Consider the following 17204-nt stretch of genomic DNA (forward strand, 5'->3'; position numbering starts at 1 on the left):
TTATTAAAAGAGATACAGATCTAACCTTGTCTGTAGCAAAAAGATCTATGTTGTTTCAGAGATTCAGATCTACCTTTTCTGTACAATGGTCTAAGTTGTTACAGAGATTTCAGATCTACCTGGGCGTAGAAAGATTTATGGGTTTTTACAGAGAATTTGATCTACCTTGTCTCTAGCAATGAAATTTTTTTGTTAACCCGAGTATAGACCTACCTTGTCTCTACAAGAATTATATTGTTTACAGAGTATAAAATTTTACCTTGTCTGTAGTAATATCTTCTTTTTTACAGATAAAAAAACCTACATTGCTGAGTAATGATTTATGTTGTTAACAGAGATATAGATCTAAAACCCTTGGCGTAGTAAAGATCTATTTTGTTTCAGAGATACAATCTTTCCTTGTCTGTAGAATGAAATTTTTGTTGTTAAAAGAGATCATACGATCTACCTTTTCTGTAGCAATATCTATGTTTTTTTACAAAGATACGATCTTTCCTTGCTTACAATGATTTTTTGTTTTTACAGAGATATAGACCTACCCTTGGGCTGTAGTAATGTTTATGGTTTTTACAGAGATATAGACCTACCTTGTCTGTAGTAAAATTTATGTTGTTACAGAGATAAAAGAACCCCCTTTTCTGTAGTAGAGATTTTTGTTGTTTTCAAGACATCATACCCGAACTTTCCTTTTCTGTAGTAAAAATTTTTTGTTTTTAAAAGAGATATAGACCCCACATTGTCTGTAGTAATGATTTTTTTTTGGGTTTCAGAGATATCAGAACTACCTTGTCTGGGAGCAATTTATCTATGTTTTACAGAGATACAGATCTACCCCTTTTCCCCGTAGCAGTGTTTATTTGTTAAAGAGATAAGACCTACAAGTCTGATAATGATCTGTGTTTTTAAAGAGTACAGAACTGCCCTTTTCCCGGAAAAATGAATTATGTTTTACAGAGATCATACAGATCTACCTTTTCTGAAAACAATGATCTATGTTTTTTTACAGAGAAATAGATTTTTCCTTGTCTTTTACAAAGATTTAAAGTTGTTACCGAGATATAGACCTAAAAATTTTCCCGTAGTATTTAAATTTTTGTTGGGTTTCAAGATAAAAAGACTTCTTGTCGTAGTAAAATTTTTTTTGTTTCAGAAAATACAGATCTACCTTGTCTGTTTGTAAAGATTTATGTTGTTACAGAGAAAAAAGATCTATAGACCTACATTGTCTGTAGTAATGATTTATGTTGTTACAGAGATACAGATCTACCTTGTCTGTAGTAATGATTTATGTTGTTTCAGAGATACAGACCTACCTTTTCCCGAATTTAAAGACTTATGTTGTTTTCAGAGATACAGATCTTTATTTTTTAGTAAAGGTATGTTGTTAAAAGGATATTTTAACCCCACATTGTCCCCGTATTTAAAGATCTAAAAAGTTTTTAGAGATACAGATCTACCTTGTCCCGAATAAAGATTTATGTTTTTTACAGAAATATAGACCTTCAATTTTCTGTAGTAAAGATTTATGTTGTACAAAAGATCATACAGATCTAAAACCCTTTTCTGTATAAAGATTTATGTTTTTTACAGAAATATAGACCTACAAATTTTCTGTAGTAATGTTTAAAGTTTTTTACAGAGATTTTTAAAAACCCGATCTACCTTGTCTGTAGTAATGACTATGTTTTACAGAGATACAGATCTACCTTGTCTGACAAAGATTTTTTTTTAAGAAAATAAAGACCTACATTGCTGTATAAAAAACTAAGTTGTTTTCAGAGAAAAAGATCTACCTTGTCTGTAGTAAAAGGGTTTTTTTTTGTTTCAGAGATATAGACCTACATTGTTTTTGTATAATGAAAAATTTTTGTTGTTAAAAGAATCATACAGATCTACCTTTTCTGAGTAAAAAATTTATGTTGTTACAAGTATAGACCTACCTTGTCTGTAAAAAAAGATCAAAGTTGTTAAAAGAGAACCCGATCCCTTGTCCCGGGAGTAAAAATTTATGTTTTACAGAGATAAAGGGCTACCTTGTCCCGAAACAATGATTTTTTGTTAAAAGAATAAAACCTACATTGGCTGTAGCAATTTATTTTTTGTTGTTTTCCGAGATATAGACCCACATTGTCTGTAGTAATGATCTATGGGTTTTTACAGAGAAAAAGATCTAAACCCTTTTCTGTAGTAAAGATTTATGTTGAAAAAAGAAATAGACCAAAATTGCTTAAAAAATTATTTTTGTTTTTAAAAAAAGGGTACAGATCAAACCCTTTTTTTTAAGTAATGATTTAGTTGTTACAAAAGATACAGATCTAAACCTTTTCGTACAGAGATATAGAACCCACCTTTTTTGTATTTTAAAAAGTAAATTTTTTAAAGAGATATAGACTACCTTGTCTGTACAGAGATAGAGATCTACCTTGTCGTAGTAAAGATTTTGTTGTTACAGAGATAGACCCACCTTGTCGTAGCAATGATCTTGTTGTTACGGAAGGGTACAGAACAAACCTTTGGGTGTAGTGGGAAAATTTTATGTTGTTACAAAAGATCCCGATCTTCCTTGCTTTAGTAAAGAATTTTTGTTGTTTTCAGAGATATAACCTACATTGTCTTTTAGTAATGATCTATGTTGTTACAAAAAACAGATCTACCCTTTTTTGTGTAAAGATTTATGTTTTTACAAAAGATAAGACCTACATTGTCTGTATAATAATTTAAAGTTTTACAGGATACAGATCTACCTTGTCTGTATAAAACGGGGTTTTGTTGTTTCGAAATATAGATCTACCCCTTTTCGTAAAGAGATAGAGGGTCTACCTTTTCTGTAAATAAAGAATTTTTGTTGTTACAGAGATTAGACCACCTTGTCTGTACAAATTTATCTATGTTTTTTACAGAGATACAATCTACCTTGTCTGTGTAAGGGGTAAAAAAAAATTGTTTGTTTCCGGTATTTCCCCAAACCCACCCTAAAAAATTTGGGGGCCCGGGCCTAAATGTTTTAAAGGCCTTGGGGAATAATTTTTTTAACTTTTTAACAAAAAATTGCCAAAAATGCAAATTTTTTTGCTTAAAACATGGTCAGTGATTTAGAAATCAAAATTCCCCATGCTCTAAAGGGCATAACCCCCCTATATGTATTTATTTTTTTTAAAAAAAAAAAAATTTCCCAAAAGTCTCCCTTTAAAAAAAAAAAAATTTTCCCAAAAAAAAAAAATTTTTTCCCACCTACCTACCCTAAATTTTTTTTAGCATGTTACCGGAAACAAAGAATTTTTTTTTTAGGCCTAAAGATTTATGTTGTTACAGAGATATAGACCTACATTGTCTGTAGTAATGATCTATGTTGTTACAGAGATACAGATCTACCTTGTCTGTAGTAAAGATTTATGTTGTTACAGAGATATAGACCTACATTGTCTGTAGTAATGATTTATGTTGTTACAGAGATACAGATCTACCTTGTCTGTAGTAAAGATTTATGTTGTTACAGAGATATAGACCTACATTGTCTGTAGTAATGATCTATGTTGTTAATGAAATAGATCTACCTTGTCTGTAGCAATGATCTAAAATTTTTACAGAGAACAGATCTAAACCCTTTTCTGAAAAAAATTTATGTTTTTTCAGAGATATAGACCTACATTGTCCTGTAGCAATTTATCTATTTTGTTACTAGATATAGATCTACCTTGTCTGTAGCAATGATCTATGTTGTTACAGAGATACAGATCTACCTTGTCTGTAGTAAAGATTTATGTTGAAACAGAGATATAGACCTACATTGTCTGTACTAATGATTTATGTTGTAACAAAGATACAGATCTACCTTGTCTGTAGTAATGATTTATGTTGTTACAAAAGATACAGAACTACCTTTTCCTTTCAGAAATAGACCCTACCCTTTTCTGTAGTAAAGATGTATTTGTTAACCCGAGGGTAAGATCAAACCTTTTCACAGAGATAAGAATTTTACCTTGTCTGTAGTAAAGAAATTTTTGTTTTTTACAGAGAAATAGACCTAAACCCTTTTCCCGTATAAAAAATTTAAAGTTGTTACAGAGGGTACAATCTACCTGTCTGTAGTAAAAAATTTTTTTTGTTACAGAGATATAGACCTACAAATTTCTGTAGTAATGATCTAAAAAGTTGTTTTCAGGATACAGATCTACCTTTTCTGTAAATAAAGATTTTGTTGTTTTTTGAGAATAGACCTACATTTTCTGTAAAATGATCATTTTTGTTAAAAGAGATTTCAGATCTACCCTTTTTTGTAGTAAAGATTTTTTGTTGTTTTCCGAGATATAGACCTTTCATTGGGGGGGGGGGGGGGGGGGGGGGGGGGGGGCTGTAGTAAAAAATTTATGGGTTTTTTACAGAGATACAAACGACCTTTTTCTGTAGTAAAGAGTAAATTTTTTTTACCCGAGATATAGATCTACCTTGTCTGTAAAAGAGATAAGATCTACCTTGTCTGTAGTAAAGAAATTTTTGTTACAGAGATTAAAACCCCACCTTGTTCCGTAGCAATGACTAAGGTTTTACAGAGAAACGATCTACCTTGTCTGTAGTAAGGCGTAAAAAAAAAATTGTTTTTTTCCGGATCCCGACCTACCCAAATATTTGGCCCGGACCTAAATGTTTTTTTTGGCCCTTTGGGGAAAAATTTTTTTTTTAACTTTTTAACAAAAATTTCCAAACTGCACTTTTTTTCTTAAAACATGGTCCAGTGTGTTAGAAACAACTTTTCCCGAAGGGTCTAAAGACATAACCCCCCTATATGATTCAAATTTTTTTACAAAAAATAATTTCCGAAAAGTCCCCCCCTGAAAAAAAAAAAAATTCCAAAAAAGAAAATTTTTCCGGGCCTAAACCCACCCTAATTTTTTTTTAGCATGTTAAAGGAAAACAAAGAAATTTTTTTTTTTTGGCCTTTAAAAATTTATGGGTTTTTACAGAGATATAGACCTATAAAGTCCGTAGTAAAAGACAAAGTTTTTTTCAGAGATAAAAGATCCCACTTGCTGTAGCAATGAAACTATTTTTTTTACAGAGATACAGATCTACCTTGTTTGTAGTAAAGAATTTTTTTTGTTTTCAGAGATTTTAACCCAAAATTGTCCCGTACAATGATTTTATGTTTTTTTACTGAAAATTTGATCTACCTTGCCCGAAACAATGATCTATGTTTTTACAAAGCTACAGAAATTTCCTGTCTTTATTTAAAGATTTATGTTGTTTCAGAGAAAACAGACCTACCTTTTCTGTATAAAAAATTTATGTTGTTAAAAGATAAGATCTACCTTGTCTGTATAAAGATTTTTGTTGTTTCAGAATATAGACCTCATTTTCGTAGTAATGATCTATTTTTTACGAGATATAGATCTACCCTTTTCTGTAGCAATGAACTATGTTGGGTTTCAGAGATACAGATCTACCTTGTCTTTATAAGATTTTGGTTTTTTAAAAAGTTATAGACCCACATTTTTCTTACAATGATTTTAAAAGTTGTTACTGAGGAAAAAGAACCAAACCCTTTTCTTTGCAATATCTTTTGTTGTTACAGAGCACAGATCTACCCCGTTGTAGTAATGATTTATTTTTGTTAAAAGAGGGTACAGACCTACCTTGTCTGTAGTAAAGAGTATTTGTTACAGAATATAACCTACCTTGTCTGGTTTAAAAGGGTTTATGTTTTTACAGAGATAAAGACCAACCTTGTCTGTACAGAGATATAAACCCCAAACCCTTTCTTTTAGTAAAAGTTTTATGTTGTTACAGAATACAGATCTACCAATGGGGAAAATAGGAGTAAAATTTTATAACCCTTTCCCGTAAATGAAAGGGCCTAGAAAAGACAAGCTGTTCCAAAAACTGAAGGACAATTTTAAAGAGCAAGTCTGACATACAAAAACCTGACAAGAAATGGAAGAAGAAAAATAAAAAAGGAAAGTTTAAAAAGGCAGCAGGTACTTATATTATAATTGTGTGCAATTTCATTTTGCCTGCTAAACAATAAAGACTGGATAAATGTTATTGTTATCCCCCCTTCAAAGAAAAGGGGGTATAATTTTTTTGCAGATGTCGGTCGGGGCGGTCTGTATGTAGACCCAAACCGTTTTTGGGGTGATAACTCAAAACACTTGGGCCAGGATTTAGGGAAAATTTTAAAAGGGGGGTTGGTCCCTAACCAGCAATGACCCTTATTGATTTTGAGATCAGTAGGTCAAAGGGCCAAAGGGCACAGTGACCCGGGAAAAAATTTTAAACCGGGGTTCCAAATGATAACTCAAGAACGTTGGGGTTAGGAAAACTGAATGTTGATAGCGAGGTTATCCTGACCCCGCAGATGACCCCCCTTTTTAAATTTTTAAAGGGCAGTAAAGGTTTTTAAAGGGGCCCAAAGACCCGGGAAAAGGGAAAAAGAATTCCAGATGATAACCCCAAGATTCTTTGGGGTAAAACATGAAAGTTGATAGGGAGGATGGTCATAACCAGCGGATAACCCCTATTGATTTTGAGATCAGTAGGTGGAAGGTCAAGGTCACAGTGACCAGGAACAGTTAAACCGTTTCTGGATGATAACTTGAGAATGCTTGGGCCTAGGATCACAAAACTTGATAAGGAGGTTGATCATGATCAGCAAATGATCCCTATTGATTTTGAGGTCAGTAGGTCAAAGGTTAAGGTCACAGTGACCCGGAACAGTTAAACGGTTTCTGAATGATAATTTGAGAACGCTTGGGTCTAGGATCATTAAACTTAATAGGGATGTTGATCATGACCAGCAGATGACCCTATTAATTTTGAGGTCGATAGGTCAAAGATCAAGGTCACAGTGACCCAGAACAGTAGAACTTTTGTGTACAGTGACCAAATAATTTCTGTTCCTTGTGCAATTACTAAATGCATCAAGGGGGGCATTTCGTGTTTTACGAACTCTTGTTGGTGTTGGTTTTATGGTACAATACTTTACAATAAAGATATTTAAATTTAAAATGATTTATATTGTAGGTTGTCAAAAGGATAAAAAAGCTAAGGTATAGAAAAGCAAGGTTAAGCATGCCATACCAAGACAGTGAAGTAGAAATAGCATATGTTCACTTCTGATATAACAAAATTGTATGTGTGCTCGTTTATGTATCTTGGTATCTAAGGAATGTGTTAATATTTGCAGAAAGCACATTTAAGATGGAGAGAGGAGTATCTAAACCAATGGCACCTATACCAAAATTTGTCCAAGGCAAACGTGAAAAAGACAAAGATTTTATACGACGTATAGAACTTGAAACACATAGGGTTATCATGAAAACACAGATGGAAGAGAAGTATCAGGTAATATTTATTGTTTGCTCTGTTTAAAGCTCCATTTGCATTTGTAAAGGTAAATTTTAGAAAATCAGGTCCTAATTACATGTCATTTTAAACAAAAAAATATTGATGATGACCAGTTATTTACTGTAACTAGCAAACTATTACCAGAATATTTTTACTGACAGAACATATTAATTACATTTTGTTTTTGTCAACAGTCAAGTTAACAGTATTTGTTTTACAGTCCAATGATCTTTTTGAAAATGTTATAATGTTATTACAGGTTAAATTATTATATTGAACTGTAAGTAGACCGCATAAGATTATAGGATTAGTGAATATACTGATGCACATAAAGAAACATTATGCACCCCTAAGTTTTGTTAATGGAAACGCCTTACTATCTGGTAAATGACTTTTGTGGGAAAGGTCAGTTTTAAAGTAGATACCGGTAATAGGTTGGAAAAATGGACTTAATATGTACACAATCAAAGTGGTTTAACTTAATGTAATGATCATTATAACTATTTAGATAATTTTTTGTACATGTATGAAGTTTGAATGCTATTTAAAATTATTTCCAAACCTTTATAAATACTTGAAAACTTTTAGGTACATTTTTAATAAATCACTGGTCAATAGTTTGTGCTATATATACATATTTATGACATGACTGTTAAAATACTTTTGTTCGTTAAAACATAAGGTGAGACAACATAAACTTTGTCTCAGAGAAGTTGTCAGACCCCATGTCTTCAGACTCTGGCGGATTGTTAGACAAAATTCCTCAACCTTACTTAAAGGGGACAAAAAATGAGCGACAATGAAGCAGGGGGCAGGGGAATTGTATTGAGGGGTTTGTTTAGATACTTAGTGATGGAAAATAGTGCTTATCAGCCTTCAACTTAAAATAACATGTATATGTCTTACAGATGGAGATTCCAGATGGCAGTAGTAACATAGCAAGTTCTCAAGGCAAAAAGAAGCCAAGTGAAAGAAAGAGAGAGTAAGCAAATGTTAATATGACCTACCTTTAGTACTTTATTACAAATTGATTATTAGCTCACCTGAGCCAAAGGCTCATGGTGAGCTTTTGTGACTGCTCAATGTCCATCGTCAGTGGTGCATCGTCCGTCCATCAACAATTTCTAAAATAATCTTCTTCAAAACCACTGGGCAGATTTACACCAAACGTCTTAGGTGACCCCCTTTCAAAATTATTCAAAGAATTGAATTCCACACAGAACTCTGGTTGTCATGGCAACTGAAAGGAAAAACTTAAAAAAATCTTCTTGTCCAAAACCGCAAGGCGTAGAGCCTTGATGTTTGGCATTTGACATCATCCAATCATCTAATCTATCAAGATTGTTCAAATTATGCCCCTGGGGTGAAAAGAGGCCCCGTCCTGGGGGTCTCGAGTTTTACATAGACTTATATAGGAAACAACTTTAAAAATCTTCTTGTCTGAAACTGCCAAGTGGTCCTCTACTGAGATTATTCAAATTATGCCCCTGAGGTGAAAAGAGGCCCCACCCAGGAGGTTCCAAGTTTTAAATAGACATATATAGGAAAAAACTTAAAAATCTTTTTGTCTGAAACCAAAATACCTAGGCCTTTGATATTTGGTACGTAGCATTGTCTTGTGGTTTTCTACCAAGATTGTTCAAATTATTACCCTGGGGTGAAAAGAGGCCCCACCCCGGGGGTCCCAGTTTTACATCGACTTTGTATAGGAAAAAACTTTAAAAATCTTCTTGTCTGAAACTGCAAGGCCTAGGCTTTTGATATTTTGTATGTTGCATTGCCAAGTGGTCCTCTGCCAAGATTATTCAAATTATGCCCCTGAGGTGAAAAGAGGCCCCACCCAGGAGGTTCCAAGTTTTAAATAGACTTATATAGGCAAAAACTTAAAAATCTTCTTGTCTGAAAGTTCAAGGCCTAGGCCTTTGATATTTGATATGTAGCATTGCCTAGTGGTTCTCTAACAAGATTGTTCAAATTATGCCCCTGGGGTGAAAAGAGGCCCCGTCCCGGGGGTCACTTGTTATATGAGTTATATAGGAAAAAATACTTCAAAAATTATCTGATCATATTTCCTAGACTGTTTAATTATAATTACCTGATGACCCCAAGTAATTAGGAGTCACTTGACTGTGACCTGACCTACTTACCTACTTTCTTGTTTTTAAAGATACAGCCTTGAAATTTGGATGACATATACAGTTTTGCACACCGATTTTAAAACTGACTTTCAGTGACTATGAATGTGACCTACTGACCTACTTTCTTAATATTTTAGCATCAGCTTGACATTTGAAACATGTAGCTCATATTACTCAGGTGAGCGATCCAGGGTTATACTGACCCTCTTGTTTTTAGCTCACCTGTCACATAGTGACAAGGTGAGCTTTTGTGATCGCGCAGCGTCCATCGTCCGTGCGTCAGTCCGTGCGTGCGTGCGTGCGTAAACTTTTGCTTGTGACCACTCTAGAGGTCACATTTTTCATGGGATCTTAATGAAAGTTGGTCAGAATGTTCACCTTGATGATAGCTAGGTCAAGTTCGAAACTGGGTTACATGCGGTCAAAAACTAGGTCAGAAGGTCTAAAAATAGAAAAACCTTGTGACCTCTCTAGAGGCCATATTTTTCGAAGGATCTTCATGAAAATTGGTGAGAATGTTCACCTTGATGATATCTAGGTCAAGTTCGAAACTGGGTCAACTGCGGTCAAAAACTAGGTCAGTAGATCAAATAATAGAAAATCCTTGTGACCTCTCTAGAGGTTATATTTTTCATGGGATCTGCATGAAAATCGGTCAGAATGTTCATCTTGATGATATCTAGGTCAGATTCGAAACTGGGTCACGTCCGGTCCAAAACTAGGTCAGTAGGTCAAATAATAGAAAAACCTTGTGACCTCTGTAGAGGCCGTATTTTTCATGGGATCTGCATGACAATTGATCAGAATGTTCATCTTGATGATATCTAGGTCAAGTTTGAAACTGGGTCAACTGCGGTCAAAAACTAGGTCAGTAGGTCAAATAAAAGAAAATCCTAGTGACCTCTCTAGAGGTCATATTTTTCATGAGATCTGCATGAAAATTGGTCAGAATGTTCATCTTGATGATATCTAGGTCAGCTTTGAAACTGGGCCACGTCCGGTCAAAAAATAGGTCAGTAGGTCAAATAATAGAAAATCCTTGTGACCTCTCTAGAGGTCATATTTTTCATTGGATCTGCATGAAAATTGATCAGAATGTTCGTCTTGATGATATCTAGGTCAAGTTCGAAACTGGGTCATGTCCGGTCCAAAACTAGGTCAGTAGGTCAAATAATAGAAAAACCTTTTGACCTCTCTAGAGGTCATATTTTTCATTGGATCTGCATGAAAATTGGTCAGAATGTTCATCTTGATAATATCTAGGTCAAGATTGAAACTGGGTCACATGCGGTCAAAAACTAGGTCAGTAGGTCAAATAATAGAAAAACATTTTGACCACTCTAGAGGCCATATTTTTCATGGGATCTGTATGACCGTTGGTCTGAATGTTCATCTTGATGATGTCTAGGTCAAGTTTGAAACCGGGTCAACTGCGGTCAAAAAATAGGTCACTAGGTCTAAACATAGAAAAACCTTTTGACCTCTCTAGAGGCCATATTTTTGAATGGATCTTATTGAAAATTTGTGAGAATGTTCACCTTGATGATATCTAGGTCAAGTTCGAAACTAGGTCATGTGCGGTCAAAAACTAGGTCAGTAGGTCTAAAAATAGAAAAACCTTGTGACCTCTCTGGAGGCCATATTTTTCATGAGATCTTCATGAAAATTACTGAGAATGTTCACCTTGATGATATCTAGGTCAAGTACAGAACTGGGTCACATGCCTTTAAAAACTAGGTCATTATGTAAAATAATAGCAAAACCTTGTGACATCTCTAGAGGCCATATTTTTCAACGGATCTTCATAAAAATTGGTCAGAATTTTTATCTTGATGATATCTAGGTCAAGTTCAGAACTAGGTCACATGAGCTCAAAACTAGGTCACTATGTCAAATAATAGAAAAAACAACGTCACACTCAGTTCATGTGGAGACAGGTGAGCGATTCAGGACCATCATGGTCCTCTTGTTTTATAAAGTAGGCTGTTAAACTCTGTATTCACTATTCTGTTTTGATGATGTGACTGAAACTTTCAGAACACTTTTATGGATATGCTACTTGATCACATAAATCACCTATATATGCTTCAAATAATGGCCTTCTAGGAAACAAAATAGCAGATGCTTCGATGTAATTGTATGAATTACAGGAAAGATAAAGAAAGGAAAAAGAAAAAAGTGCAAGCCATGAAAGAAAAGAAACAAGAAAAAGCCGGAGACTTTTCTGCGTTCAAAGGTAATGCACTTCATTTCATTTAAATTAAGTGCACTCTTATTACTGCACTTGCGTTTTAAGTATTGTGTCATCCTTTATCGCTCTGTGTTAGGTATGTATTATATCTGTAACTAAGTTTATGAGCAGGACTAACTGGATATGCAGCCTTATACTCTCATTTCTTATACATGTAGCAAAATCTTGGTACAACTCATTCAGGCAAACCAAAAGAAGTTTTTGCATAAGGTTATAAGTACTATTATATGTACATATTCAAACGAAGAAGTTATACAGTTGAAGTATATGTACATACAATGTATTGTGTTCTGTAAGAAGTCATTAATTTTGAATGAATTAACTTGACAGTTTCCAAATTGAAGCATACTTATTTCTTTGTATGTTTTATAAATTTTTGTTACTTTAGATGATGTTGCTTTTGGTGAGGTTGCCATGGCTCCCCCATCTATAACAGCCAAACCCAGAAAAGCAAATATGGACAGTGACAAACCAAGGGTAAGTACAGTGAGGAATGGATGCAAGAACATTCGTGTTTTGTGATATTATCAAATTAAAGATTTTAATGGTTACCCTTTCAAGTTAAAATACATCAGCTGATCAAAACAGTTACTTTGATGGGTATACTTACATTAACCTGTTTTCCAGAAATAACTGAAAAGTTCCCCTTCAATAAGGATAGAGAGAGAATGATTTACAGTTATTGTTTTCAGTCAGTCAGCTCTAACAAAGTTTGCCTTGCCCTGAATTTGAACCGATCACCCCCTCTAATTGTAAATCTTGTAATTTACCTATTGAGCTTACCAGTGGATCCAGACATAACTACTTATTGCAGATTACATTATGTGCCTTATTCTAAGTAAATAATTTTACTGTATATTGGGTAATATTTGGTTTTATTTTCCCTACTCATTGGGAATAGAGCAACATTAAATTCAAAACAGTTATAAGATATTTACTGCATTAAATCCTGAAGTACAAACAACATTAGAGTGCAAATTATTGCCGATATTAACATGTCTTTTGTCTATCCATTTGGGAAATATAAGTGGCACAAAATATATCCAGTAGTGAACTCAGTGAAAAACTTCTTCCTCCATTGTGCCACCTCAACTGATAATTTTGGATTTGCTAGTGTTAGTGGTGTTCTCCAACCAGTAATTTTGCCAAAAGAGAGGTGGTATATTGTTTTGCTCATTTTCTGCCAATTGGTCAAGTCTGTTGGTAGACCATTTAGTTTCTGATCGTTAACCACAAAATGTTTGTCCTCCGAATGGCCCAATTTTGATTCCTTATATTATTCTTATTATTTTGAGGGTCAAACATCAACATTGCAGTGACCTTGACACTGAAAACATTTTTGCTCAATAACTAAAGAACACTTTGGCCTGCATTCATCAGACTTCATTGACTGATTGTCTGTGATCAGCATATGATCCTTACTGTGTCATAGGTTAATGGGCAAGGTCAAATGATCACAGGACTGAAAATGGGGCTGGCCTTCCTGGGGCATGAGAGATGGTATACTAGTATATGTTCTACAAACAGCTCTTGTTTTGGATTTGCTTTTGTAACAGTAATAGCCATATATTTCTTTGTTTTACAGCCAGGAAAACGTTCACTTCTTCTGAAAGAAATGATGGATGCAGGAGGCAAATCTAAGGCCCTGTCAACTGAACAATCAGATGCTATAGTTAGGATCAGACCTAAATCTCAGGCACAGCGTCAGGCGGGACAGACAGTAAAACGGAAATATTTATCGCCAGTGCAGAAACAGATAACAGACTTTCAGAGACAAAAAGCAATAGATTTATACAGAGAAATGAAAGACCAAAAATTGAAAGCGCCTAGATGAAACATAAGATGTTAATATTTGATCATGTTTATAAAATACAGCTCTGTTTGTCAAAAAACAGAAGTCAGTATTTTTGTTTTGATTGATCTTATAGGCTGTCTTGGTGAAAGAAAATCTTAAAAAATTCAGTGCCCTTTTTTGTCTTTAAGGCATTAAGTGCTCTTACATGACAGAAAGAGAAGCTTTACATATAAGTTCAGCTATTTAAACTAGCTGCTGTTGCAAGTGTTGGTAAAATAATAAAGTTTTAAATTACTCTGGCTGGTTTGTTGTATATTCCTCTGCTTGATAAATAATTCAGATGCTTTGCAAACAAGGAAGAGTTTCATGGAAGACTTCCTGTTTAGAGAAAATCTTGTCACTGTGAAATGCAGTATTTTGTTTTAATAAAATTATGTGATATAGTGAAATGGTACTGGAATAACTTACAAAATGTCTTGCCTAAAATCAAGGAAACAAAGTCTAAATGTAAGAGGTTGGTATTACACCATCAGTATGCAGTATTCTAGAATTCTATTTTGGCCAATTTTGGCAGCTTATGACTTAACATACTGTGTACAGTGTACTTCAAAAGCCAACTGATTTGACCCATTGTGAAAGGTTAACTTAAAATTAAAGTCGGTATTATTTAAAATCCAAGAAATTGTCACTTACTTCTCTAAACTCTTTATAAATAATTTTCAATGTGAAAATGGTGTAGAAACCAATGACTTATAAAGCCAAAATAATCAAAACTTTACTATCTGTATCAAAATGGAAATATAACAAAATTCACTTGTACAGATGGTCAAAAAAGCCACAGGAAAGTTCCAAATTTGTAATGTGGTGTACAAAAGCCCTGAATTACGCCCCACTTTTAAGAAGAGTGAATATGTTATTTTGTTCAGTTGGTCAGTAGGATCGTCCATCCATCAGTAGATACTTTGGTTTTGATTTATAACTAGAGAATGCAGTTTGCCTATAGTAGCCAGATTTCATAAAATGATGCCTATGGTTATACTATACACACTAGAATGATTGCTATGGTTTATACTATACATACTAAATGATTGCCTATAGTTATACTATACACACTATAATGATTGCCTATGGTTATACTATACACACTATAATGATTGCCTATGGTTATACTATACACACTATAATGATTGCCTATGGTTATACTACACACTGTAATGATTGCCTATGGTTATACTATACATACTATAATGATTGCCTATGGTTATACTATACACACTATAATGATTGCCTATGGTTATACTATACACACTATAATGATTGCCTATGGTTATACTATACACACTATAATGATTGCCTATGGTTATGCTATACATACTATAATGATTGCCTATGGTTATGCTTTACATACTATAATGATTGCCTATGGTTATACTATTCTTACTATAGCCTATGGTCATTAGTGAATGCAAAAATGTACTTCCTTGGAAGATCAACAAATGATCTATAGCTTAAATATTTAAAACTGTACTTAATCGTTAGCAACCCCAACAAAATAAATAATCTATAAATAAAGGATGACCATATTCCCATGACAACTCTAAACATGCAGGATATATTCCAAGTCGTGGAAGTACAAAAAAAAGCAACAACAACATTTAAACAACTTTATCTCATGAAATTCTTGATAGGTCTTAGCTAAACTTGGCCTGTAGCTTCTTTGGATTAACAAAATTTTATCTAAATGTTTCGGCTTGACTGCATGTAGGGACACCAGAGCTCATGAACCACTTGATATGCCAAACTTGTAGCTCCCTAAGTTGAACCTCACTCGGGTTCCCCTACATGTTCAAATGGTTATGCATTTTGTGGCCATTGCAGCAAACAAATAGAAAAAGCTTTTAAAGGATTGCTTAAAGCATGTTCACAAACCTTGGTCAGAAGCAAGGTTAAAAGATCAGGTTCCTCCTTAGGTGTATAACTTGAGCCCATCTGGGCCTTTGTATGTAGCATGTTCATCATGAAGTAACTGCCCATCAGAACTTGAGTCACACAACACAACTACAATTTTGGGTTTCATATTATAATAAAAGAATGTTCTAATTTGACTTTGAATAGTTTTCTTGCACAAGACATAATCCAAACTTTTAACTCACCGGCATTCCAAGGACTATGTTGAATGCAGTGCTTGTCAGTCAGAACATCGTTCTGTACATCAAGATTTCCTTCAAACAACTACTGATTGAAATTTACTAAATTTTGCTGGCTGTTTTCTCTTGCAGGAAGAATTAAATAATGGCCTTGCTGGTATATGTGAAGGGGCCCTTTATCTACTCACTTCCTTCAAACATCTTCCTGTCAAGAACTACCAGATGTTAGTGTTCTATACTTGTTGGGAAGTTTGACTGGAACCAGATGGAGATGTTCTATAAGAACTGTAAAGAGCTTTTGCTTGAACCAAATGGGAGTGTTTTATACTTGGGAAGTTTGGCTAGAACCAGATGGAAGTGTTCTACTATACTTGTAGGGATTAGTCTGATTGGATACATTCTCTTTGATAGTGATATATAACTACAACTGATGGCCCCATCCTGTAGGAGGACAAGGGAACAGTACTAGTAATTTCCTTTACACATCTCAAGAAACTTCTTGATGGAACTCAACCAACTTTAAAATTCAGTAGGAAGCACCAAGTTGTGAAGATTAAAAATTATACAAATGATGGTGTGGGAAGCCCTTAATGTGTAATAAGGATTTTTATGCCCCCAAAGGGAGGCATATTCGGGGGCATATAGTTTTTGAACCGTCTGTCAGTTTGTCGGTCTGTCAGTCTGTCCCCAATTTTTGTGTCCGGTCCATATCTTTGTCATCCATGGATGGATTTTCAAATAACTTGGCATGAATGTGTACCACAGTAAGAGGACATGCCGCGCAAGACTCAGGTCCGTAGCTCAAAGGTCAAGGTCACACTTAGACGTTAAAGGGTAGTGCATTGATGGGCGTGTCCCGTCCATATCTTTGTCATCCATGGATGGATTTTCAAATAACTTGGCATGAATGTGTACCACAGTAAGACAACGTGTCGTGCGCAAGACTCAGGTCCGTAGCTCAAAGGTCAAGGTCACACTTAGACGTTAAAGGGTAGTGCATTGATGGGCGTGTCCGGTCCATATCTTTGTCATCCATGGATGGATTTTCAAATAACTTGGCATGAATGTGTACCACAGTAAGACGACGTGTCGCGCGCAAGACTCAGGTCCATAGCTCAAAGGTCAAGGTCACACTTAGACGTTAAAGGGTAGTGCATTGATGGGCGTGTTCGGTCCATATCTTTGTCATCCATGGATGGATTTTCAAATTACTTGGCATGAATGTGTACCACAGTAAGACGACGTGTCGCGCGCAAGACTCAGGTCCGTAGCTCAAAGGTCAAGGTCACACTTAGACGTTAAAGGGTAGTGCATTGATGGGCTTGTCCGGTCCATATCTTTGTCATCCATGGATGGATTTTCAAATAACTTGGCATGAATGTGTACCACAGTAAGACGACGTGCCGCGCAAGACTCAGGTCCGTAGCTCAAAGGTCAAGGTCACACTTAGACGTTAAATGGTAGTGCATTGATGGGCGTGTCCGGTACATATCTTTGTCATCCATGGATGGATTTTCAAATAACTTGGCATG

The 17204-nt window shown here is 34.7% G+C and overlaps 1 protein-coding gene across 1 annotated transcript; it reads left to right on the top strand.

Annotated features, from left to right (window-relative positions):
• Positions 1 to 5871: 5871 nt before the first annotated feature.
• LOC123563514 (coiled-coil domain-containing protein 137-like) lies at positions 5872 to 13820 on the top strand. Its single transcript, XM_045356354.2, has 6 exons — positions 5872 to 5972; positions 7181 to 7338; positions 8250 to 8323; positions 11630 to 11715; positions 12119 to 12207; positions 13316 to 13820. The coding sequence occupies exons 2-6, from the start codon at positions 7195 to 7197 to the stop codon at positions 13562 to 13564; spliced, it is 642 nt and encodes a 213-aa protein (XP_045212289.2). The 5' UTR covers positions 5872 to 5972; positions 7181 to 7194; the 3' UTR covers positions 13565 to 13820.
• Positions 13821 to 17204: the final 3384 nt, after the last annotated feature.

The sequence above is a fragment of the Mercenaria mercenaria genome, chromosome 2 (genome assembly GCF_021730395.1).
Source record: "Mercenaria mercenaria strain notata chromosome 2, MADL_Memer_1, whole genome shotgun sequence".
In the NCBI taxonomy this organism is placed as follows: domain Eukaryota; kingdom Metazoa; phylum Mollusca; class Bivalvia; order Venerida; family Veneridae; genus Mercenaria; species Mercenaria mercenaria.

Excerpts from the sequence above, each read along its gene's own strand:
- LOC123563514 (XM_045356354.2), top strand. The coding sequence starts at position 7,195 with ATGGAGAGAGGAGTATCTAAACCAATGGCACCTATACCAAAATTTGTC. Across the intron at positions 7,339-8,249 it reads AGATGGAAGAGAAGTATCAG|ATGGAGATTCCAGATGGCAG; the intron begins GTAATATTTATT and ends TATGTCTTACAG. Across the intron at positions 8,324-11,629 it reads CCAAGTGAAAGAAAGAGAGA|GAAAGATAAAGAAAGGAAAA; the intron begins GTAAGCAAATGT and ends TATGAATTACAG.